Genomic DNA, 24,621 nt, shown 5'->3' with positions numbered 1-24,621 from the left:
GGGCTTCTCCAAGCCCACCGCCGTCAGGGTCTCTGCCTCCGCCTTCATGCGGGCCATCTCATCATCGGCATGTTTTCCGAACAGTTTTTCTCCTGAAAACGGCAGATTGGCCACCCGCTGCTGGGCCTCCGGCTTGAGTGACGTGAGCCTGAGCCAAGCATGACGGCGCTGGTTGATCCCATGACAGTAACCATAGGCTCCCAAAAGAGAGATATCCGCAGCCGCGCTGATGACCTGGTTTGAAACCAGCATCCCTTCCTTAAGGATCTCTAGGAAGTCCTCCCTCTTGTCTCGTGGTAGAAGGTCTGTGAACTGTTGCAGGGAATCCCACAGGGCACTGTCGTACCGCCCCAGCAAAGCCGAATCGCTGGAGGCTTTCATGGTAGTGGAAGCAGTCCCACAAGCCTTCCTCCCAGCCGAGTCGATCCATCGGCTTTCCTTATCAGGCGGCACGGTGGAGGACGGGGAGGTAGAGTGTAACTTCCTGGCCGCCGTCACTATAACGGAGTCGGGTACTGGATCCATCCGCAGGAAAGGCGGGTCCAAATCCGGGGCCCTGTACTTCTTCAGAAGTCGGGAGGGAGCGGCCTTCACCACCGCTGGCGTAAGGAACAGCTCCTCCGCAGGTTCTACAAAACCTGGCACTAACGGCAGCAGGGGGCGAGGCAAATGCTTCTTGTGAAGTGTCTCAAATATCACGGACGTCGTAGGTGTAGGAGCCGTCACCGTGATGCCTAACTTTGTCGGCCCCCTAAGGAGAACCTCCTGGAACGTGCTGATGTCGTCCACCGGAGACACCCTTGTCCCCGGGGAATCCGACAAGGTCGGCGAATAGGATCGTGACCTCGAGGAGTCCGTGCGGGACCTGGATCCTCGCCTCCTATGGCGACGTCTAGATCTAATGGAGGATCTGCGCCGACTCCTAGATCTTCCTCTCCGTCCGGAGCGTGATCTTGACTTCCTAGGCCTCGGGCGATCCGCCGGTTCCACCGGAGCGGGCGTCTTAGGTTTGGCCGGGGCCTGCGGCTTAGGAGTCCCCTTGGGAGGGGTCGGAAACCTGGCCAATGAAAACGACCTCTGAGGAACCGGAGGAGGCTTCAGTGGCACCTGAGGTTGAGGTACGGGTTGCGGAAGCGGAGGCAAAGGAGGAGGGGTAGGAGCCCTCGGAGGGGGACCCCTCGGCAATGGCGGCGGAGGCGTAACTTGCGACGGCGTATACACCTCGGAATACACCGAGCCCGGTGATCCACCACCAGCCTGGGACATTGGCGAGCCTCCCATGGCATCAGGCCTCTTCTCCCGCTTCTTCTACGTCGAAGAACGGTGACCAGACGGCGAGCGTCGGCCCCTCGACGTCGAGCGTCTCTTCATCGGCGTCGACCGTCTTCCATGCCTCGATGGCGTACGCCTCGCCAGCGATCTCTCGTGCCTCGACGGTGACCTCAACCGCCTCGACGGCTGTAGGAGAGTAGGGTCTGCAATCCTATGATCATCCAGATTTTTGCTTTTTGCTTCACTGGTTTATGACTTTCCCTGGCTGTGGGCCTGCTAATCAGACCCACAGCCTAGCTGTTCTCTCTATTCCAAATTGTACCCAGGTACTGAATTGGCACTGGGCCCTCTCCAAGTCACTGTAACCAGGGCAGAGGTGCACCCAGGAGTCTCCCAGGGGCTGCAGCATGCATTATGCCACCCCTGGGCTGACTAACTAAACAGACACAACTGGCTGCTTGACAGCTGGGGCAACGTGGTGTAATCACCCTTTGCTTTAGATATAGTATACCTATATCTAGACCTAAAATGGGCACACAGATCTCCTATCAGTCACTCCTATGGCAGGCCTTAACAATGCTGAAGGCAGAGTGCTTGGAATCGTGTGAGATGGTGCTCTGGCATGAGCTGAGCCTGTCTGCGGCTTTCGGGATCTATCCCTTAGCCGTTTCCATGATAGCGTCAGACCATATACTCTTAAGTGCCTTATAATCCTCGCGGTTATGGTAACTTTGGTCTGACAATATCTAAACATGTCGTGTAAGGTGTCATACGCTTTGGAATACTACCCCCTCGCCAGTTCTGGCGACGGGGGTAGCATTCCACCCCTCTAGAGGGAGAAGACATGTTGGTAGCCTGTAACCCCGGTTAAAGTTGGACATAGTCTCAGCTCCACAAAATGGATGCTGCCACCGAGACACAAGTCTGACCTCCTGCTGCTGGGAGTCCTTCCAGCGAGGAGTGCTTGGACAAAGGGTTTCCTGTCAGGGGCGGTGCCAGCACCATCCCAGACAGGGTTTTGTGTATCCCAGGTAGGCAGGGCTATAGAGGAAGGTGACTGCAAGTGGCACCCCGGTGCTCACTGTGCATATGCCGGCTCAAACCAGTTCCTGGGGCACACCAGCCCCTGAGCTGGGGAGAGACTGGACAAAGGAGAGGGGTGTAACCACCCCCCTCCTAGTCCCACCCATAGGGCAGGACTTAGTCGCGTGCCAGCCCCTTTTCTCAGGATAAAGGTAGGAGCAGGCCCCCCTTCCAAATTAGATCATCTTTGAATCCTGAAACTACTTTCTACGAAAGGAACTCAAGACTTCTTCCTAAGATTTCTCCCTTGTGACTAAGGTGTAGTCACCCTGCACCCGCAGGCACCATCCAAGCATCGCGGTTTGCTGTAAGTCTCTCCTCCGGATCAAGACTGCCCAGCTCGACGAGAACCGGCTTCCCTGGCACCTCTGACCTCTACCTGCATCATCAGCCCAGCTGAGATTCGTGGGTGTGACGAGATCTCGAGGGACCGGCCATCTTCAAGACTACACGACGCTTGCCCAGCACGACCACCGAGGGATCCTTGAGTGAGTGCTTTGGGGTTTGAGAAGCCCCAACCCTGAGCAGCTCCAGCACCGAAGTCCAGCCCTCCAGCATCCACGAGATCTGCGTGGGGCCCTTCTGCTCTTTGCTGCTCACCGCGTTGTCCAGGACACTTGCCCGTTGGCTAGTGGCCCTTCTGACGACGAACCACGACGACAACACCGCTGGTCTGGTTGCTCCAGACTGGCCCTTGCTCCCCTCCAACAGAGGAGCACCCCGGACCCTCCTGGTCCACTCCAGACGCCATTTTGAGTCCACCGCGTGGGCTTGCATTTGCCAAGAGTTGTTGCCCCAATCCTGGGTCCAGCGACGTCGACAGCAGATACCACCGTGGAACAGCTCGCACCTCCATCCTAGTCGCCGACAACGCCTCCTGGTCCGAGAGACTGCAGAGCCCAGCGTCGCCCACTCACCTGGTCGAGGTGACTTCGCCCGGTGCCATCCTGGTGCCCACCTAATCACTGGCTAGTGATTCAGGACTTGGTCCCCTCTGCTTACAGGTCTCCATCTTCATCGATCCAGGCTTGGATCACATCGAACATCTTCACTGGTCGCCTGCCAGCAACAACTTCTTTCAGGCTCCATAGACTGCAACGAGGATTCCCGACGTCTTTTCAGACCTATGCAGCCGCAGCCCCTGGGCTAGGTAACCTGAGCATTTCGGTGCTCCAGCATAGCTTAACTATCTAAGTGTCCAGATCCTTTTTCGTTTCAGCTCTACCTAGTCGGATTCGTCCGATAACACTAGCATTTACTAGCCTCCATAGACTTTGTTCCGCATACCGCGTGAGAGTGCACACTCTGCACCCGATCTCCCTAGGCCTCCTGCTCGTAATCTAAAGGTTCAGTAGTCTAGTCCTAGCGATCCCAAAGCCTCTGAGAATAGTTACTTACCTGCTAGCAATTCGCATTCCACTTTTGTAGTATATGGTTTTTCGTGCCCCTCGGGCATTTGTGTAAATTGTGCGACTTTCAGTACTTCTTTAAGAGTTTTGTATTGTGCTTAGCACCCTGTCCTCATAAAGAGTCCAGGGCTGTTGTGTTATAAATAAAAATACTTTATTTTCATAACAACTTGTGTGGTGTCCTTTCACTTGGTGTTCAAGGGGTAAATGTGATGGTAAAACAGCTGGCTTAACACGACCTCTAGAGTTTAGCCTAAAGACTGCTCTTGTCCATGCTACTAGGATAGCTGGTCTATCAGGTTGACTTACAACCAATCATCAATAAGGGTCGTTTGGACTGATACATAGTGATCACTAGAATAGTGAGCACTGCATATCAGGCCAACTTCTCACAACGGCGACCTCTTGCGCCTCGAAGGCGACCTCGTCCGCCTCAACGGCGACCGCCTCGACGGCGACCTCTTCCGCCTCGACGGCGACCTCTTCCGCCTCGACGTTGTTCCACTCCTCGGCGACGAGGTTCCCCTTGACGACGATCTTTTCCTCTTCGCCGATGGCGAACGGCGGTGTCGCTTCGACGGCGAGCGCCGATGCCGGGCACTTCGACGTCTATCACTCGACATCGAGTCCGACGAGGATTACGACGAAATCGTCACAGGAGACTTAGACGGCGGTTTGTGTAACTCCCTCGACATTGAGCGTCGACGGCGCTTTGCCCCAGAGCCCTGGGGAGATGGGGAACAGACCGTGGTCATCCCTCTCGACGTCGTGGTCGGTGCAATCGACCCAGACGGAGAGTGGGCACGCTTGCTGGTCTTCCTGCCTCTGGGGAGCCCCCCAGAGGCCTCAGCACGGGCAGAAGAAGCCCATCCAGACCCACCTTGCGCCTTCAGCCTTCTTTCCCCGAGTCCCTGAAGCCTGATCTTCTGTCTGTCCTTCAGGGTCCTGCCAGAGAAGCCCTGACAAATCACACTCCTCTGGGACATGGGAAGAGGGAAGGCAGAGGATACACACCTCATGGGGATCTGATTTTGCCTTCTTCCTGGAACACTCCGGGCATTTGTCAAATAATGCAGGCATATTTGACATCAAAAAGGAGCAAAAGCCAAGAAGAACAGCACTAAAGTACTTTAGAAGCACTCAAATCGAAACTAATAGTGAAAATCACCAATAAACCGTTGAAAAGGGAGAGCTCAATGCTCCAGGGTCCTGCTTGCAGGAGCCGGAAAAAAGAACTGAAAGTAAAAGGGACCTGCAGTGCATTCTGGGATACTGTGAAGTTCTGGAAAGTTCTCTTAAAGGCACAGTATCCTTTTCTGAGCCACATAATGGCAGCCTATGGGGCTTGTCTGTCCAGATCCTCTTCTCTATCATTCCAGGGAGTTTTTGCTGCTGAAACAAGGGAAATCTGTACAGGCTTTGCTGTTTTGTGGATTTTGTTGGTGGAATTTCCAGTTGAAGTACTGGACAGTGTAGCCTGTGTTATAGGCTGCATTATCTGTCTTTAATTCTCTCTTAAGTGTCTGTGCAGGTCTGCATTTTTCGACACTTTAAGAGATTATTTTTGATTGCTCCGGGGTCCACGCACATGGGCGGGACTATTCACTAGATTATGACTATACACAGAGATCCCCTACTACATAAGTATGAAAGACATCTCCAGAAAGTATTACAGATCACTGGCACTTTGCAGGCTTAACTACAGTTCTTCATCCAAGTGCAGTGGTGGCGAGGGAAGACCACCTTCTGCCTCTTTCAGAAGGGGTTCTGAGTAAACGTTCTGTTCAGTAGATTTTAAAATAGCAGAAAACCTCCTGAAAGATTTGTGAACAGAGACACCTTTTCCCCTATTGCTCTTGTACGATGGAATGGGGGTTCATTTTTGTCAGATGAGTCTTAGCTTCTTAACCGGTGCTGCTGCTGAACTCTTCACCAAAGAACCAACTTCTGCCTTAGAACTGATGCCTTTGTGGCTGAAGGAAGAGCAAACTGCACTAGCTTTGAAACTCAGCCTCAACACTGCAGGACTGATTACAAACCTGCTCAGTCTCAGTGAGCAAATTGGAGCAGGTCTTCGGTCTATGGAGAGAAAGAAATCTCAATTTCCGAAATGGTTCTGCTCAGACGACAAGCATCATAATACTAGCCCACTTGTATGAAGAGTTGGGAGTTTTTTTTATTTCAGGGCAGCTTGAACAAACCCCCCCTCATTCTCCATTCGAATCTATTTCTGGTATGACTGCTGATGCATAGGGAGAAAACACTAAAGAATAGAAAGGGAAAATAATCACACAGCTGCTCCATATCGGATGTTTCTATGGCCTATAGAATCTTAGTGGAGCATCACCGTGTCTTAGGTGAGGCATCTGCATAGGTCTGCACCAGAATTCTCAGGAGACCAGATTGCGTACTGTCACTGTGTGGCACCTGGCTAACTCCAAAGACAATGAAGTAGTGCTGTGAAAGAGAATAGAAGAGAACAGGAGAACTAATCTGTGAGAGACCAGTGGAGGTAGTACACAAAGGATCCCAAGCGGAACAGCGCATAATAAAGGTAAAAAAAGAGAGGTCTCAGATTGTGCAAGGTCTAGAGGGGAGGCTACTGTGGATGACAACCATTTACTCTTTATTTGTCAGGCAATGAAGGTGTGTGACTTGTTCATTGGCCTAATAAGTTGATGATTGGTTGGTGAATGGAAATCTTCTAGCTAAGTTGCCCTCTTGTAATTAGATGTTTTGAGTCTGCATGGATGATGCAAGAACTTGACATGTGCAACCGGATGAGCGGGTTGTTAGGCTCTCTTCTCTTCTTTCAAGACTTAGTCACCCCTTAGACCCAACTTTCAATTGATAACCTTTGGTGGAGTTGAGAACAGAGATGGCGAATTCGTTTTTAAAATGTGTTGTAACATAAAATTGATTATTGGTTTCAAGAAGTAGACTAGTTTGTGATAGAGAAAATAGCATAGAAGACTATTATAAAAACAATAATTTTGACCCTAGATGTTCTATCGACTCGGAATGTGCAGAAACCCTCAACCCGGCAGCCCCAGCACCATAAGTAAGATCCTAAACGCTTGTCACTATGGCTTACACAGCAGAATAGGCACCATAAAACAATGCCTGAACCTAATCATAGGAAAATACACAGTGGCCTAAAAGACACCACTATATCTCGCCTCTATGGACTTGTCCATGGCTTTCACTGTGTGAACTGATCCAAGCTGGGGCATCTCCTATCAGAAAAGGGGTTGGATGTCAATCTATTAGCATCCTTACACTCAAATATAAAGGCTATGGTTATTGGCCAGAATGGGAATCATAAGCAGAAAATATCATTGAGCGTGAGGTTCGCCAATGGTGTGTGGTTGCCCCTCCGTTATTCATCTTGTACATAAACCAGCTTAGCTGACAACTCACAACCTGTACGCCAGACGTCCCCATGATTAAGGGCGTTCATCTCCCAGTGCTGCTTTCCTGGGCCTCCGCCATCCTAATAGCTCGCCACCCAAAGCCTTGCACCAATTAATCAATTCCTTCATACATTTTATAGCCAATCTTGATCTGTCCAAAAATTCTTAAAAGTCTGGGATGCAGCCCTAAGTGTACCCGACTCCTAAGCATTGTAGCTGGCCCCAACCTTCTATTATGCCCTAGCAGTTTCTCCTATTTGGGGGTTACCCTTAGTTCCACTGGCTCTATTGCACCTAACATAGTACACCGTAGGGATAAGCTGTCTCAGCAGTAGGTTCACTTTCGAGCCTTCCATCTCCTACGGGTGGCAGGCCCCTTACCCCAAATCTCAGGAGGAGTGGGAGGGATGGGGGGGGCATCACAGACTGTTCGGCCCTGCAATTGGAAGAAAATTGTTTCTGCAGGGAAATTCTGTCCGCTCCCCTATCCACTCCTCATTATAATTACCACAAGGGGTTAGGATTAACTTTACTGATTGACTCCGTTTGATCCCACCCTCCCCTATTGTGGTCATCTATATGTTGAAAAAAGGAGGCAACACTCATCAGGGACATAATTAGCGAATGCTTGGCTTGTGATACTGGTCTTTCCATTCCCTGGTTGGCTTATGTAAAAAAAAATGTGTTTGCAGGGATTGGTTTAATGCAACTCTTTTCCAACACAGCTGATCATGCTCTCCCGTGCAGGAAGCAAGTGCAAGCTGTATTATTTGCCCAAGCAAACAGACCAAGTATAGAAACTCATATTCCAACTGTTGAGGCCTATTTACACTTAAGCAATGAGAACACCCCCACCATCTTCTTGTGGAACATCTGGGGAAGCTGGGAGTTGTTTGCCTTTAGGGCTGACACAATTAAATTATATGCTCTGCTTCCCATTTGGTTTCCTGCACAACCTCGAGACCTGAGTGTGCCCTTGTGATGATGCCTCCAGCCAATCGATGTTGCACTTTACTTTCTTCTGGGGTTTTTATAAAAAATGTTACCAAAAAGTTTTTAGTTCCTTTTATGAAATCAAGAAATTGTAAACACTGTACCTAAGCCTATCATCTCCTTCAATTTGATGATGAGACCTGTCTTCATGCCAGTGCTTTTTTATGTGCAGCAGTACGATCTCGGAGCCTAATGTATTTTTTATCTAATCTTGCTTCCTTACTTAATGTGATGTGTAAGCTTAACTTTTTTCCCATTAATTTTATTACAATGTGTTTCATTATATTACTGCCCTGGTTAGGACTCGATCTTTATGGTAACGTGGAAGAGGTGCCGAATATGCAGGTCCGTCTTTTAGCATTTCTAAAAAATTTTTAAAATGCTCTTGTATACTTTTAAGGCTGAATCGAGGCCGAATAAAGCTTTGGAAATGGAACGCAGTACAGCCTATCAAATAAGAGCTATCACCAGTCTTCTGAATTTTATTCAGTGCAACCTCAGAATGTCTATGTAAAAAGAGTTTGAGGAGTCTGAGTATCCATTTTTACGAAATTAAAAATAGTAAAGCCTCCGTTTAAAAGTACTTCCTTATGCAGGAGCATTAAGTGACCAAGGACCTAGGAGTAGTGGAGGTGCTTCAGTGGTAACCTGGGAGCTGAGGACACGCTTGTTGTCAGTCATCACATGGGTGATATAGATATGATCATCTTTGCTCCAGCAACTGGGCAGAAATTGGCCGATCCATGCAGTTTGTGAGACATACTAGAGGGGTACTCAAAGGTAAAATCCTTCTTATTAAGCTGACAGAAGAGAATATCCTTTTCCTGAAGGTATCTAGTCTCTTTGTTCCCTTTCCAGTGGAGTGGAGGGAAACATGCCAGGATTTACCTTGGAGGTTGAGGTCTGCATCACCAAGCTCTAAAAGGTCTTCAAGAGCAGGGCAGTGACGACTTCCAGTCATCCAGTGCACAAGGGGGACAATACAGGGCATGACATGGCTCCGAGCAGGAAATAAGAGAGCTTCATTGGAGGGCAGGATGAGTTCTGTGAGGAATAACCCCCAGTTCAAGTACCTCTGTCAGGACATTGGTCTGGATTTCTATTGAGAGTAGAAGAAGGTCGAGGCCTCACCCGCTGATAACTCCTAAACCCGTGGAGCCACTCCAGAAGGATCTGGTCACCAAAACATAAGGAGCATGGCGTCAAAACTCTGAGCGGGGGTCACACCAGCACCATGAAATTTATAGTGGTTTGTGGAGGGACCAAGACTCAAGCTCCGAAGGGGAAGTGCAGGAGTAGGTCCTCAATTTATGGCTTAGTTCACACGCCACGCCCATTGACTTGGACAGGCACAGTGGAATCAAAGAGCGCTTCAACTTCTTGGCTCGCTTGTGGGACTTACATGGCAACGACTGACTGGAAATGCTCAGGGAGCAGGGTCATAACCTTCCACGCAAGCAAGGTCTGGAATAGTGCGGAGTCGCCAAATGTCAAGCATCAGGAGCTTCACAGCATGCTCTCAAATCGCTTTAGGATTCATTGCATGGCAGTCTGGACAGGCTCTGGAGTCATGGTCAGCTCTAGGCATCACAATCAAACCAGGTGGGGGTCTGTCACAGACATCTGTCTGAGGCAGTCTGCACGGGGCTTAAACCTGCAGTCTTTTTTTTCAGGAGACATCACTAAATGCACTGGGAGCCTTACATGCTCAAAATGGGTGCAAAATGTAAAAGAGAAAATGGTCAAAAAGACGGGGTCGCACTTCTAGATCCACGCTGTTGGCACAGAAATAAAGGAAGTGATGTCAGCGCTGGGGTGTCACATTTATAGTCACCAAGCACATAACATGCGGCACAGACGACATATAGCTGCTCAATGCCACCTACGGTGCACAGAGGTACTGCTCGAGATTTTCCAGTTTCAGGTGGATGCCAGGGGAATATACTTATGTAAGGAATTTGTGGGTATATGTCTCTCCAAGTCTCTCTCAGAGAGGAATAGCTATTGGACTTGATGGAACCAGTCCATTGCAAATGAAAGACAGTATAATGTGTTTTCCCGGTCGTAGGAGGCTGGCTTAGTATATGGACCACTCTTATTTAAGTGAAGCACCTTGCACGATTCTGACAACACTTATTGTGATTTCAGTGGTCTTAGACAACCATAGAAAGCTCTTTAAGTGGTAGCTGCAGAGAGCAGCCTTCAGGCTTAGTCCAGAAGTAGTGTTAAGCAGCTTGTTTTACCAGATCTAATCATGTAGGGTAGGTTAAACGAAAAATAACCTCACAGTGTAGTTATAAAAATGTCCATTTATTACACAGCACTTACTAACACATTAGTATATCTCCTACCTGGAGATATTAACACAAATACACAATAATACTTCAATTGCAAAAGGTAAGTGAGCACAATACACAGTGGTCTCCAGGGGGAGACCAAACCATATACTAAGAAAGTAGAATGCGAACTACGACCGAAGGCGGGACTTGGACCGGGAGACTCAGAGGAGCTGGGCACACAAGGAACCACCCAAGGTAAAAACACAGGAATCCCACAGAGACTGTGGTATTGAGTACACGGCTGTGTTTCTACTTTTCTCAGTCACAGGGAAAGTCACGGTTGCAGTTTTGGAGAAAAAAGACCTCACACAGAGGATCCTGTAAAAGACTGAAGATGCAGGAGTGATGACTGTGACCCTGAGGAAGACCAGGAGCCTTGCACAAGCTGTCCCACATTGGAAGGCGAGAACTAGTAGATCGGTGTCCGGCAGAAGCTATACATGTGTTCAACGATGAAGGAGTAACGTTGGTACAAGCAAGGTCCAAGGGACTTTCCAAGAGCTTGAGAGTCAGAGCAAGTGTCCGATGAAGCAGGGGAGCCCACTGAAGGAAGAGTAGACCATCGAGAGGACCCACAGGCCGAATGCACAGGAGTAGCAAGAGGACCTCAAGCAGCTCACCAAAGCTGAAGACCCATGGTGTAGAGGATGCGGTGAGGACAAAGAACTTGGCAGGAAGAGGTGCCAGAGCTTCTTGCAGCCCAAAGATCTCCAGAGAGCAGAGCCAACAAGCCTTGGCAACGGCAAGTCGACAGTGCACATGGGTTCGGTCCCAGCGGTTCAGAAGAGGGATACTGACCTCAAACTTGCTGAGGACAGGTCAGGCCTCGAGGGCGTTGCAGAACCACCACCTGTGTTGCTGAGCCTTTTAAAGTCCATGGGATGTCAGGAGCAGCAGACCGGTCAGCTTTGTCGCAGTGCCTGCAGATGCAGGGGTGTGACTCTTTCACTCCAAGGGAGATTACTTTGGGTGTCTTTAATGCCCACAGGTCTGTTGAAGATCCTGGAAGAAGCATAGACACAGACAACGAAGGCTTGCAGAACAGCAAGACCAGAAGCAGCAGAAGTCTTCCTTGATGCAGTATTGGTTCCAGGAAAGTCCAGCGAAGTCCAAGTGTCTAGAAGGTCAAAGAGTGACGTGGTTTCAGGCTGGAGTCTTGTCACACGACGAATATGCGGGCCCACCCACAGGAAAGCAATTATGTACCCTCAGGAAGACTCAGGGGTCCCTCCCAGAGAAGGGGCTGAACAGAGAGGAAAATACTCCCATTTCCTTTGTCCAGTTTCATGCCAGAGCGGGAGCCAAGGGCTCCCTGAACTGGCTCAAACTGGAGTATGCACGGAGGGCACCAAATGTGCCCTTCAAAGCAGTGTGGTGGTACTGTCAAGCACCACTACCCTAGCTCAACACACAAAGTACTGCTTGCGAGGTGGTCCCACCGCCCTGTGACAGGAAACCTATTGTTCTACCTTCCCCTGCTCGAGCTCAGTAACAGGAGGGAAGAATCGGGTCTGTGGGTGGCAGCAGCACTAGCTTGCTAGCAGACCCTGAAAGGCTGCTACTGGGAGCTTCCTGGAGGAGCCCCCAGTGCACAGAATCATACCTCCAACACCAGGTAGGATTCCCAACATGTTTGATACCAAACATGCCCAGGTTCGGCAAAGCAACTCTATAGTTAGCCATCGCGTAATGACGCATTATCACTATATGTATCAAATGGATGATCACACTTACAAAGCCTGTAGAATCGACTCCGGGGTTTGTCATGGTGTCCTGCTAATGCAGGGGCACCCTCACACCTCCTGGAAGAGGTGTGGCGCCGCGGCCAGGGCGACTGACGCTGGAATCTGGGGACCACGGTTCGATCCCCGGCTCCGGCGGCAGGTCAGCCCAGCACCATGTGACTCTGGGCAATAGCTCGCTTAATCTTCCCGACGGCCCCCCAGCGCCTAGAGACCCTTACGGGTGATTGTGCGCTTTACAAATGTGGACTTTACTTTTTTACTTTACACTTATAACCCAGCACCCTGCCTTCAGGATTGACAGGACTGCCTTAGGGGTTACTTATAGGTTTTCAGTGTAGTGATCTTGGATAAAAGGAAACATGTCTGTTGTAAGTAGTGCTAGCACCAGCTTACACAGGCTGCAATGGCAGGCATGTAGTCCTAGTTTGAGTGGTCTCTCATGGGTGTCACAATACATGCTGCAGCCCATGGGAGAACTCTGGTGTTCCTATGCCCAGCGTACCTAGGAACTTACAAGGGTACACCAGTAACCTATTGTGGAGGTACTTAAGTACTTACCATGACACAGAGGAGGAAGCACAGTCTGATTAGCAGGATCCTAGTCAGACTAGTCAAAAACACATACTGACACCAGCAAAAAGTGGCCGTAACCATGAAAGCAGATATTACTTTCACCTGTGTTTTGTAAACTTAAAATACACATTGGTGTAGGTACATCACTTAGAAGTGATGTGGTAAAAACCTAGTGATCACAATCCGCAGAGTTAAGTTGTTGTCATTTTCCTAGCACACATTTTTCAATTATTGAAGCCAGATGTGTTTGGAGAAGACAACTGAGAATATATTTGAAAATAATAAAATCTTCTATGAAATCTTACATAACACAATAGCCCTGCATTATGCAAAATAATGAACTAATGCCAAATGCCTCTGTAGAGACATATTATTGCCTCTTACATAGTGACACCACATGCCTCCACTGGGAATATATGGAAGTGTCCAGTGCTTGCTCCTAATGCACAAGTTACTACTTGTGTAACAATACATCTGTAAGAGACATTAATTAGTGATAGATTCCTTACCTTAGAATATCCTCAGGCGTCAGACTGGATCCGAAATGTTTTGGTTAGCAGTACCCCTGCGCGTCAGTAGGTGGCGTCCTGCGGCTCCGCGTCCGTCACTGGTGTTGTGAGCGCCGAGATGACATCTCGGACAGTACTTAGGCGCCACCCATGCGTGCTGACGTCAGTTCTGTACACGACTTTCCGCACCAGGAACGCAGAGCCATGCAAGATACTGACAATTGGTGCATAAACTAGGGCCCTAAAAGGGAAGACCTTAACCCTAGTAATCAGTTCGCAGAACAGGAGGATGGGTGGGGCGGTAAGGAATCTATCACTAACTAATGTCTCTTACAGCTATATCGTTATGTGCATCTGAAAGAGACACGTTAGTGATAGATTCCTTACCTTAGAATACATACCCCAGCAATACCAACCCCGGAGGTGGGTCTGCGAACCAAATTACACCAGGAAGTCACGGAGAACAGATCGCCCAAAGAAGCCGTCCCTCCGGACCAGACTGTCAAGGCAGTAGTGCTTGGTAAACGTGCGCAGCGAGGCCCACGTAGCTGCCTGACAAATGTCCTGCAAGGGAACGCCATGTCCCAAGGCAGTAGTGGCTGCAGTAGCCCTGGTCGAATGGGCACGCAGTTCCACAGGAGGCTCTTTCTTGGCCAAGGAATAACATGCTTTGATCCACCGGGAGTTGGTCCGTTTGTGCACGGCCCGACCTTTTTTAGCGCCTACGTAGCCGACAAACACTGATCATCCACCCAGAACTGCTGTGTACGCTGCAGACAGAATGTGAGCGCACGTTTCGGGTCCAGAGGGGGAGCCTCTTTTCCTCTCTGGAAGGATGCGGAGGAGGAAAGAAGGTGGGCAAAGTGATGGCCTGTCCGATGTGGAAGGGCGTGACAACCTTTGGCAAGAAAGAAGGACGAGTCCTCAGAACCACCTTGTCCGGATGAATAGAAAGGAAAGGAGTTTTAGAAAAAAGAGCCTAGAGCTCACTTACTCTTCTGGCAGAGGTGATAGCAACCAGGAAAGCAGTCTTTAAGGTGCGAAGACGCAAAGGACAGTTATGAAGGGGCTCGAAGGGAGGGAACGTGTGCGTAATGCCTTTTAGAAAACGGTTCACAAACGGGGACTTAAAAAGAGAAGGCTGATCAGGAAGCCGTACGTCAGAAACTGGCTCTATATATACTGGACAATAAGGGAGTACAGTGTGTATAGAGTCTACAAACCCCAAAGGTAAAACAGAGGTTAAAGTCAGGACTGCCCTTACTCTCCAAAGTGGTAGCTTGGTCGAGCAGTAAGGCAGTACCAGAGGGCAGTGCAAAGCATTTGTTGTACACACTCAGTCAGCAATAGATTTTACACACTCAAAGACTGAACTCCAGGCCAATGGTTGTTATATCCAAAGATATAGTTGTTTTATTTTTAGAACCAACAGGCATAAAAACATACTTTGCTAGGTATGAATACTTTCATGCAATTACTTTGCAAGGAAGCAATAAGGTATGTGAACACAATAGGTACAGGGGTTGCTGAAGGCAACACAAGTCTAGACACACTTTAGCATTGAGCTCAATGGATTATTATCATAAAAGTACAGTTAATTACAGTGTAGATTACTTTAGTAGTTCCAGGTCTAAATCCTAGATTCAGTCCTGGGGTCTAAGCTGAAACCAGATTAGCAAAAACGTTTTAGTTACTGTAATGAATTTTCATGAATATAAAGCTGTTTTAAAAGTTCACACTTAGAAACTTTTCAATGTAAATCTGACAATGTTATTCAAGGGGAGGGTCTTTGGGCACTGGACTTCGGGTCCCAGTCGCCGGGGGGGACGTCCTCGTGGTCTTGGTTCGGTTGGGCCCGGCCCGGGCTCGGCGGGTGCAGAGTGGGCTGGGCCAGAGCTTCCTGGCTGGCACCAGGTGGGTTGTTGCAGCAGAGCCTCTGCTGATGTGAGTCCCAGTCTTTAAGAGGGTCGAGCCAGGCAGGTCCTCTGGGTGTCCCAAGGTTGCTGTCCAAGGAGTCGCCGGGATTAGGCCGGAGAAGGTTCCAGGATCGACAGGCCAGTAGGGCTGGGGCCAAGTCCGTTGTTGTCGTCCTGTTAGCAGCTGCACGGCGGGTCTTCTTCTTGATCTTTTTCTGCTTTTCGTATCGGGATTAGAGGAAGGAAGGTTCAGGGAGCCCCTAAATACTGACTTTAGGGGTGTTACAGGTAGGGCAAGGACAGGGACCAGGGTCCCTGTCCTGGGGTGAGTACACCCCCTAGCCTGCTCCTCTCCTGTGGGAGGGGGGGCAGGAGCCTAACTGGGATTGGGCAGGGCTCCTCATCTACAAGATGGCCGGAGCCCGGGGTCGTGCTTCACCTTGTCTCCCCCACCTGAGGGGTGGGGTTGGCACAGGCTGGCACACCCCCCTTCCTGACGTAGTTTTTCCCGCCAGTCTTCCCAGCAGAGTGGGGGTCAGAACTGGAGGGGGCCGTTTGCTGGGTACAGAAAATGGTCTGGAGACGCTCACAGAGGCGGCATGCCTTTGAAGCTTCCCCATGCCAATCCTGGGGGAGGAGACCTAGCACCTCGCCCAGGACGTGCATTGTTGCAGGCCCAGGAGAGCGGGGGTCTCTCCACCCAGGGGTCCAGCAACATGTCTGCTGTATGGCTGCCTCTGCAGCCACTCAGCCCAGACGTGGATTGGAGGTTATGGTTTCAGAGGGCATCTCTAAGATGCCCTCTGGTGCATTTCACATTAAATCCCACACTGGCATCAGTGCGGGTTTTAAGTGCTGAGAAGTTTGGTACCAAACTTCTCAGCCTTCAGTGTAGCCATTATGGTGCTGGGGAGTTCGTAATGACAACCTCCCAGCACCATATGCTCTTAATGGCATCACTGCACTTACAGTGCCCAGGAATGGCCCTGGGTACTGTAGGGGCACAGGGCTCATGCACTTTGCCCACACATCTGACATAGGGCACCCAGCTAGAGGGGTGACTGAAGTATGCCAGGGCAGTGGATTCTGTGGGCATGGCACACAGGGATGTGTGCCATGTCGACTCTTGGTTTAGTTCTGTACTTAGGCACTCAGCCTGCAAAGGCAGTGTGTGGGTGCCAGGGTAAAGGGCCCCTGAAGGTGGCACAATACGTGCTGCAGTCCTCAGGGGTCTTCTCTGGTCACCATGCCCTGGGTACCTAGGGTACCATTTACTAGGGGCTGACCGGTGGCTAAAGATGCCAATTGGGTTTCTAGTTTCAGCACAGTTTTAGGGAAGGAACACAGGCCCTGGGTACCTGGTTGGCAGGAACCCAGGGAACACTCAGTCAAAGCACATCAGCAGTTCAGAAAAAAGTGGGGGCATACCAAGGCAAGAAAGATGGCACTTTCTCACACCGCAGAAAGGCCGAAATGGCCGAAAGATAACCTTTGATAGTCCACAGAGCAGAGCCCTGCTGGGCTAAAGAAAGAAGGAACAAAAGAACCTTGGAAAGAGGGGCAGAAAGGGCATCCACAGCCTTCGCCGTGCACCATGCCACAAACTTTTTCCACCTACAGGGGTATACCGTTTTTGTAGTGGGACGCCTGGCTCCCAGAATGACATCACAAACTTCGGGAGAAAGTTCGAAAGGTGTCAACTGTCACCGCTCAATCTCCACGCATGGAGGTGGAGGCTGGACAGATTAGGGTGGAGAACCGTCCCCTGCTGCTGCGACAGAAGATCCTCCCGAAGAAGCAATCGGATCAGGGGATCGAGCGCCATGCTGAGTAGCTAGGGCTACCAGTATCTTCTTGCCCAATCAGGCACCACAAGGATGACTTGGGCCCGGTCGTGCCTGATCTTCTTCAGCACTCTGGGCTGAAGTGGTATAGGCAGAAAGGTGTACAACAAACTGCAACTCCAGTGGCGACGAAAAGCGTTGCCTAGTGCCGCCTGTGGAAATTCCAACACGCAGAATTGATGACATTGCGAGTTCTCTTCGGTGGCAAATAGATCTAACCAAGGCTCTCCCCACTGCTGAAAGAGACCTTGCGCCATGTCCGAGTTCAGACGCCATTCGTGATCCATCAAGCACCGGCGGCTGAGTTCGTCCGCCCTGGCGTTGAGAGAACCTGCCAGGTGTTGAATCACCAAGGTAATGTCTTGATGTTCCAGCGATGTCCAGAGGTGCAGAGCCTCCTGACAGAGTCCAGGACCCCACTCCGCCCTGTTTGTTGCAATACCACATGGAGGTGGTGTTGTCCGTGAACACCTGCACTACACTTCCCCGGACAGAGGGAAGGAAGGTCTTGAGTGCAAGTCGGATCGCCCGCAGCTCCAAAAGGTTGATATGGAGCCGGGAATCCGTGGAGAACCCCAGGAACTGCAGGAGGTCGGCCAAAGTCTGAAGGTGGTCGACGACTGCCCGGGGCGAGACCGCCTTCAACAACCAGTCGTCGAGGTAGGGGACGACTGACAATCCCGACCTGCGCAAGTGAGTCGCGACCACCGACATCACCTTCGTGAACACCTGAGGGGCGCTGGTAAGGCCGAAGGGGAGCACGGCAAACTGAAAATGCTCCTGGCCTACAGTGAACCGCAGGTAACGGCGGTGGGCCGGCAGGACGGGGATGTGAAAATAAGTGTCCTGCAAGTCCAACGCTACCATCCAGTCTCCAGGGTCGAGGTCAGCCAGGACCGGAGCCAGAGTCAGCATTTTGAATTTCTCCTTCTGGAGGAAGCGATTGACGTCCCGGAGTTCCAAGATGGGGCGCAGGCCCCCCTTGTCCTTTTTGGTGACCAGAAAGTAGTGGGAATAACAACCACTGCCTACTTCCTGCACAAGAACGCACTCGATATCCCCCTTGGCCAAGAGGGCAGTGACTTCGTGTTGGAGAAGAACCAAATGATCCCCCGACATGCGGTGGCACCGTGGCGGCATGGCTGGAGGGGAAGACTGAAAGGGAATGGAATAACCCTTGCAGATTATCTGCAGCACCCACCTGTCCGATGTGATATTGCGCCAGTGGTGGAGGTGATGGTGGACCCTGTCACCCACCGGCATGTGGTGCTCCTTGAAGCTCGGATTAGGAAGGTTTGGAGGTGGAATCAGCAGAGGTAGAGGTGGACTGACCCGCATGCTGGTTCCCGGACCCGCCCCTGCGGAAGCCACGGCCGCGCCTAGGCTTGTTCTGCACAGACTTGTTGGAGGAGCGTACCTGGGTGTCTTGCCACGAAAGGAACAAAACCCAGGAGTGGCAGGGTTCTTCGTAGAAAGACCCAAGGACTTGGCCGTGGACCATGAGTCCTTAAAACGCTTCAGTGACCGGTCGGCCTTATCGGCCAAAGATGCGGGAGCCATCAAAGGGCATGTCAATGAGCGAGCGCTGGACATCGGGCGAGAACCCAGTCGAACGCAACCAGGCGTGGCACCGCAACGCCACAATTGTGGAAATTGCCCTGCCCAACGAATCAGCGCTGTCCAACCCACACCTGATGGCAAACCTAGCCACATCCTTACCTTCAGCAATCGCTTGGGAAAGGACAGCCTGGACTTCATCAGAACATTGAGGCAACACCTGATCAATGGAATCCCACACTGCGTGGGAGTAACGGCCCAGCAAGCAGGCAGTGTTGACCGACCGCAGCCTTAAGCTGGCCGAGGAGAACAACCTCTTACCAAATGGTTCCAGCCATTTAGATTCCTTATCCGAAGGAGCCGTGGGAATGGCACTCTGCGACGTCGAGGCCTGAATGACCAGGCTCTCAGGCGTCGGATGAGTTGTCAGGATGGCAGGATCATCAGGCACTGGGCGGTGACTTCTGGCGTCGTTTTTATCCACCAGCACCCCCGTGGACGGCCGCAAGAGGACTTCAGTAAGGGCCTCATTGAAAGGAAGCAGCGGCTCCGACGATGTAGACACAGTCTGGAGAAACTTTGTAAGGAGGTTGGTTTTGAGTGCCACTGTAGGGAGGTCAAGATTGAGAGCCTCCGCAGCCCAACGGAGCACTATGGTGTAGGAAACACCCTCCTCCACAGTAGGCGGATGAGAGGCATACCCCGGCTCAGAAGAAACAAAGGTCGCCCGCATCTTCCAGGTCCCTTGGACCCGTCCCAGTCGTCGTCGCCTCTGGCGTAGAGAGCCGGTCACGGCGGCAGAGCCGGAGAAGGGACGAACAGAAGGGACTAACAGCGTCTGGAACAGAGCCGAGAATGGCACCGGCGGGGGCGGAGCCGCTTCCCAATGTGGATCCCAGGCCGGAACAAAATAGTCCGGGAACCGGGGCAGGGGTGGGATAAACAGCACCCAGTGCGGCGCCGGGGGTGGAGCCGAGGGCGGCGCTGGGCCCGGAAGCGCTGCACCTCGTGGCGCCGGGGCCGGAGCCAGCGGCGCAGGATCCTGTGGCACCGGGGCCAGAGCCGCCGGGCCAGCAGGATCTGGACACGGGACCGTGGGACCAAAAGGCACGCCTGCGGGAGCCCGGGGCCCAAAAAGGCGGTCCATGACAGCAAGAAACTCTTGCACCTGTTTGGGAGTCGCCGACAGCCCGGGTATGGTGGGTAGGCCGCGGGACTCTTAGGCTCCAGAGGAGCCGCAAGGGCGGACCCCCTGTCCCACTCTTCTACCTCAGCGGAGCGACGGGGGGACGTCTGAGAGCGAACAGGCTTCTTCGACTTCTTTTTATGGCGTCACTTACCGGAATCCGAAGGCGAAGACTTGGAGCCCAAGGCGCGACGGCTCCGGTCCCGCGAGCGGTCGTGGGAATGGTCCCTGGACCCAGAGCGGCGGTGTGACAAATGCTGAAACCTCCAATTTCCGACTCCGCTCCCGCAAGGCTTTCGGGCCATGGCTCGACATTCCCGGGAGTCGTGATCTGTCTCTAGGCAGTAGGGGCACACATTACGGGGGTCCGCCACCGACATATTACGGCGGCATGCACCACAAGACTTAAAGCCGGGCATCCCTACGTGCACCAGGAGCAAAAAGGGGGGAGAAAAAAAGTCTCAAAAGAGTAGTCAAATAGTGACTAAGGTACTTGCTCAATCCGGAACTGACCTTGCTGGCGCGGAAAAAGAAAGAACTGACGTCCGTGCGCATGGGTGGCTCTCCGTGACATCATCTCGGTGCTCAGAATGCCATGACAGACGCGGATCCACAGAACGCCACCTACTGGCGCAGGGGTACTGCTAAGCAAAACTTTCCGGATCCAGTATGACACCTAGGGATATTCTAAGGTAAGGAATCTTTCACTAACGTGTCTCTTTCAGATACAAGCTTCAGGTATAGGCTTACATCTTATCTCACAGCATGACTGTCAAGAACTTAATATTAAAAAAATATATGATTAGAATAGATGTTCAGGGAAATAGGGGAGGGGAAAACACAAGCAAACTCACAATAGTGAGAAAAAAAAAGAAAGAATAAAATGGCCAAAACATAACCACCACAAGTGATCGGTTTTCTTTGTATACTCCTTAGGTAAGATGGCCACCAGCGAAAAGGGGGATTGTGCAACAAAATACAAACACATGGCAACAAATGGAGAATATTTGGTGCCGGAGATCACTGCAGGTTCATCCTCTGCACAAAATTATTATCCTATTAATTTGTGAGTTCTCAAAATAATAAGAAAAGTGCCATAATGTAAGCCAGTAGTAGAGGATACATAATCAAAATAACGTGCCTTTTCCATGTGTGGTCCAAGAGCAAAGCAGCTTTCTAGAGCCTCCAAGGAACTTCCAACCAGTCTGCAAAGAGAAAAATGGCATGTGGTTAGCAACTCTTTATTGACAAAAAGTAGCCCAAACAAACTACAACAGAACGAAAGAGTACACAGCAAACAAGCTGAAGAGATGAAGCACAACAGGATGCACAAACGAGGGTTAGAGTAGTAGAGCCCTGGAAAAGGGGCACTGTTAGCACCTTGCTATTTCAAAACAGATCAGTGACCCAAAATCATGGTTGGCTGGACCCCTAATATTTCCTCTCCATGCCTCACAATTCAGACAATGCACTTGAATAGAAACAGAAGAAGTACTTGTACTCCAGCATTAAAATATCAACAGAGTTTGAATAATGCAGCTCAGTTCTTTAGTGCAAGACCCTCTGGTAGACAACTGCCAGGTCTTCATATACATCTTTAAATGTACACCACTCAAACCCGGCAACATCATAAGCTACTTTCACATAGGGCTAGCTGTATAAATTTACCAATGATTATGAATTTTAAACTGTAGAAAGAACAGTTACTCTAATGCTGTCATTCGTCAGCTTTTTCCAAATAGACCAAATCCTGGAACTGAAAACGTTGCCACAATTGGATCCACACAAAGCTCCATGAAGGTCCTTCACTTCACATCAGATACACTCAGTGTGGTCCATGAAGGTGAATTCCATGCTGCCCTACCAAAGCAACACAGTCAACAGCAGAGTCTTCTCAATTCGGAACTGGACCCATCACTCAGCTCTGTAAATGCACTACAATTGGGTCATGCAGCTTCTTAGGTTTAATGCAGTCTCATGTGACCAGAAACCGTGGGACAGGATTTAGTCGTTCTGACAAGATCAGAAGACATCACCCTCTATTTAACATTCTGCTTACAAACAACTTTAGCAATTATAGTGAGGACTTCAACTCAACAGAAATCAGCTCACCTGCATGTAGATGAAGAAGTCTCCCTGTGACACCGTTTTTCAGGTATTCCAATTCTAGGAGAATCAATAATGACCTCTTCTTCTCTAGACCCACGTAGGTACACCACTACTGTTCTAGGCCTAGGGAATATCACAGACTCCTGACTTAGTGCATTTCAGTTGTTCAAGCAGCGTATGTGTAGGGGATAGCTTAAGGGTACAAAAAGCCATTCAGCTTTTGGGGGTAATATGACAGAACCCTCTACAGTGATGAGCAACCATAAGACGGAAAAGTCAGAAAGACGGGATATAATAAAAGAAAGGTAACAGAATAGGTACTGACAAACAGCAGGAGAATAAGTAGCAGCAGGATGGAGAGCGACAGAACATTAGAACAGGGCAGAGTGGGAAATTAGGGAATAAAGGGGTTTGTAAGAATGCAGTGCAAAAATGGAGAAAGCAGTTTATTTGCAAGTGGGTGATTCAAGGTGAGAGGAAGGAGCTGGAAAAACGAACAGAACTTAAAAAATAATTAAACTTGAGATATAATCTTAATCAAGAGTGGCAGGCCAGAGATGGGAGGTATGTGTGTTGGGGTGGAGTAGCAGGTAAGCAGATAATGTAGGGAAAGTTGGATCGTGGATGAGTTTAGGTTGAGTAGGTAGAAGCAAATGTTATGTAAAGTTGCAAGTCTTTTTATGTAAAATGTGAAAAAATAAACAGGAAACAGAGCGAAGAATCTTAAAAGACAAAAGAGCATATGAAAACAGAGCTATCAGTGATGTGATTAAGAAAACAGCACATTCTAGCCAGCCTAAGCAGTGCAATGCATCAGGCGAGAGCAAAGTGTGGCAAGGTGCATGAATAGAGAACCTAGGTTTAGCTGTGGGGGTGAAACCTAAATTGAACCCACCTACCTACATAGCAAAATCATTTACTTAAAAAAAAACTGTCTCTACACTGAGTCAAATCACAGTCATGCGTACTATGCTCAAACTTCTCAAACCTCATCATGAGTCCTGGGAGTTCTTCACACTCCACATTCCATTGCCCTTGCCTAATTTGCCCCCTGCCCCTCCCCATCCCGGCTAACCATCTTGCACCGAAAGTATTGGACAAGTTACTTACTTTCGGTCATGCTCTAGTAGAGACAATTTAGCTGCAGATTCCTTATCTTTGAAATTCCCACAGATCAGACTGGATTCAGAAGATTTTTCTTCGAGCGGGTGCCCTTACGTAGGTGGGGTCGGTCGGCTCCAAGTGATGCTGGCATCATCGTCTCCGCTATTGTGATGTCCGCATCTCCTACACGAGGCACCACCTCAGCGCACTGACGTCCGTTACTTTTCAAGACTTTCCATGCCAGAAGCAAAGAGCCATGAAGGGGACTGCCATTGGTGTGTTTCTGAACGACTAGGACCTTGATAGCGAAAAGCACTGACTTTAAAAACTTATCCGCAGTAAGGGTGGGATGGGTGTGTCGGTTAGGAATCTGCAGCTAGATTATGTCTCTACCAGATTAGGCGTTACCAAAGGTAAGTAACTTGTCCATCTGATAGATACATCTAGCCGCACATTACTTATCTTTGGATAGATACCCAATGTATCCTCTTTTGGCAACAGTTAGCCCCCACATTTTGCCTGGAATATTATGTAATTTCGAATGGAAGTGCAGAGGGTCTCAGCCAACCAGGTCCTCTGTGCCAGAAGCTTTTCCCATAAACTGTACCTTTTGTTTCCCAACAGGCCCAACTTCAGTACCCCTTATCAGTTCCTAGTAAATGGTACCCCAGGTACCTAGGGCATTGGCACTGAAGAGGGACCACAAGGGTTGCAGCACGAATTGTCCAACCCTAGGGTGCCCTTACCAAGACCATTGCAAACTGTGTGCCTTGATGGAGACAAAACCGACGAGTCGACATGATACAAATACCTGTGTGTCATGCCCACAGACACTGCATGGGATATGGGTAAGAAACACCTATAGCCAGGCCTTATAGTCCCATGGCAAGGTGCACATCTCCTGTGAGAACATATCTGCATGAGCAGATATGCCTCTGCAATATCCGTGTTGATGATTCTTGGATTTTGTAAGTAAACAAGGAAGCCATGGAGAGTACATGGGCTGGACACTCGTCATTACGAGTTCCCCAGCTCCAAGATGGCTTCACTATATTATGGGATGTTTGATACTAAACAGCTTGTCTCAATAAACCTTTTATTCCAGTGTCAGGCTTATTAAGAATTGCACACAGAGGACCCCCTTAGAGGGGTCCCCTGAAACCTCCCAACCCATAATGTGGTCACCGACTGGATAAAGCCAGCCTGTCACCACCAGACAGAGTTGAAACCTCATGGGGTGAGTGCCTGTGCACCCAGAGGTCGAGAAAAATGCCTGCCCTGGGCGGAGTTGGTTACACCTCCCCCCAGTGAGGAAGAGCCATCTGTGGCGGGAAGATTCAAAGGCTTTGCCGCCTTTGAAACGTGTCCCAAGCTTCTACTGATAGAAAAAGCAGACTCCCCCCCCCTCCTGTCCTCACCCTCTTTTGGAGTGAAGACAGGCGGAGAAAGAGTTGGAGGTGTACGCCTCTCTTCCAACTCCACCCCTCAAGGTGCTGTAGGCGAGGTGAAGTAGATTTTTCAGGGCTCGCCATCTAGAGATGGTAGGACCTCTCCAATCAGGACTAGGGC

General features: G+C 50.2%; 1 protein-coding gene across 11 annotated transcripts in view; it reads right to left on the bottom strand.

Moving 5' to 3' along the window:
* UBR4 (ubiquitin protein ligase E3 component n-recognin 4) overlaps positions 1-24,621 on the bottom strand; it is a 2,329,353-nt gene that overhangs the window by 826,395 nt on the left and 1,478,337 nt on the right. For all 11 annotated transcript variants that reach the window (XM_078642504.1, XM_078642505.1, XM_078642507.1 and 8 more), the window contains one exon: positions 20,981-21,044. In XM_078642504.1, the coding sequence (XP_078498630.1) occupies positions 20,981-21,044 (64 nt within the window). The remainder of the gene's footprint in view (positions 1-20,980; positions 21,045-24,621) is intronic.

This window comes from Lissotriton helveticus, chromosome 5_1 (genome assembly GCF_964261635.1).
Source record: "Lissotriton helveticus chromosome 5_1, aLisHel1.1, whole genome shotgun sequence".
NCBI lineage: Eukaryota > Metazoa > Chordata > Amphibia > Caudata > Salamandridae > Lissotriton > Lissotriton helveticus.
The sequence above is the reverse complement of the archived record's forward strand: the minus strand, read 5'-3'. Positions and strand labels throughout refer to the sequence as shown.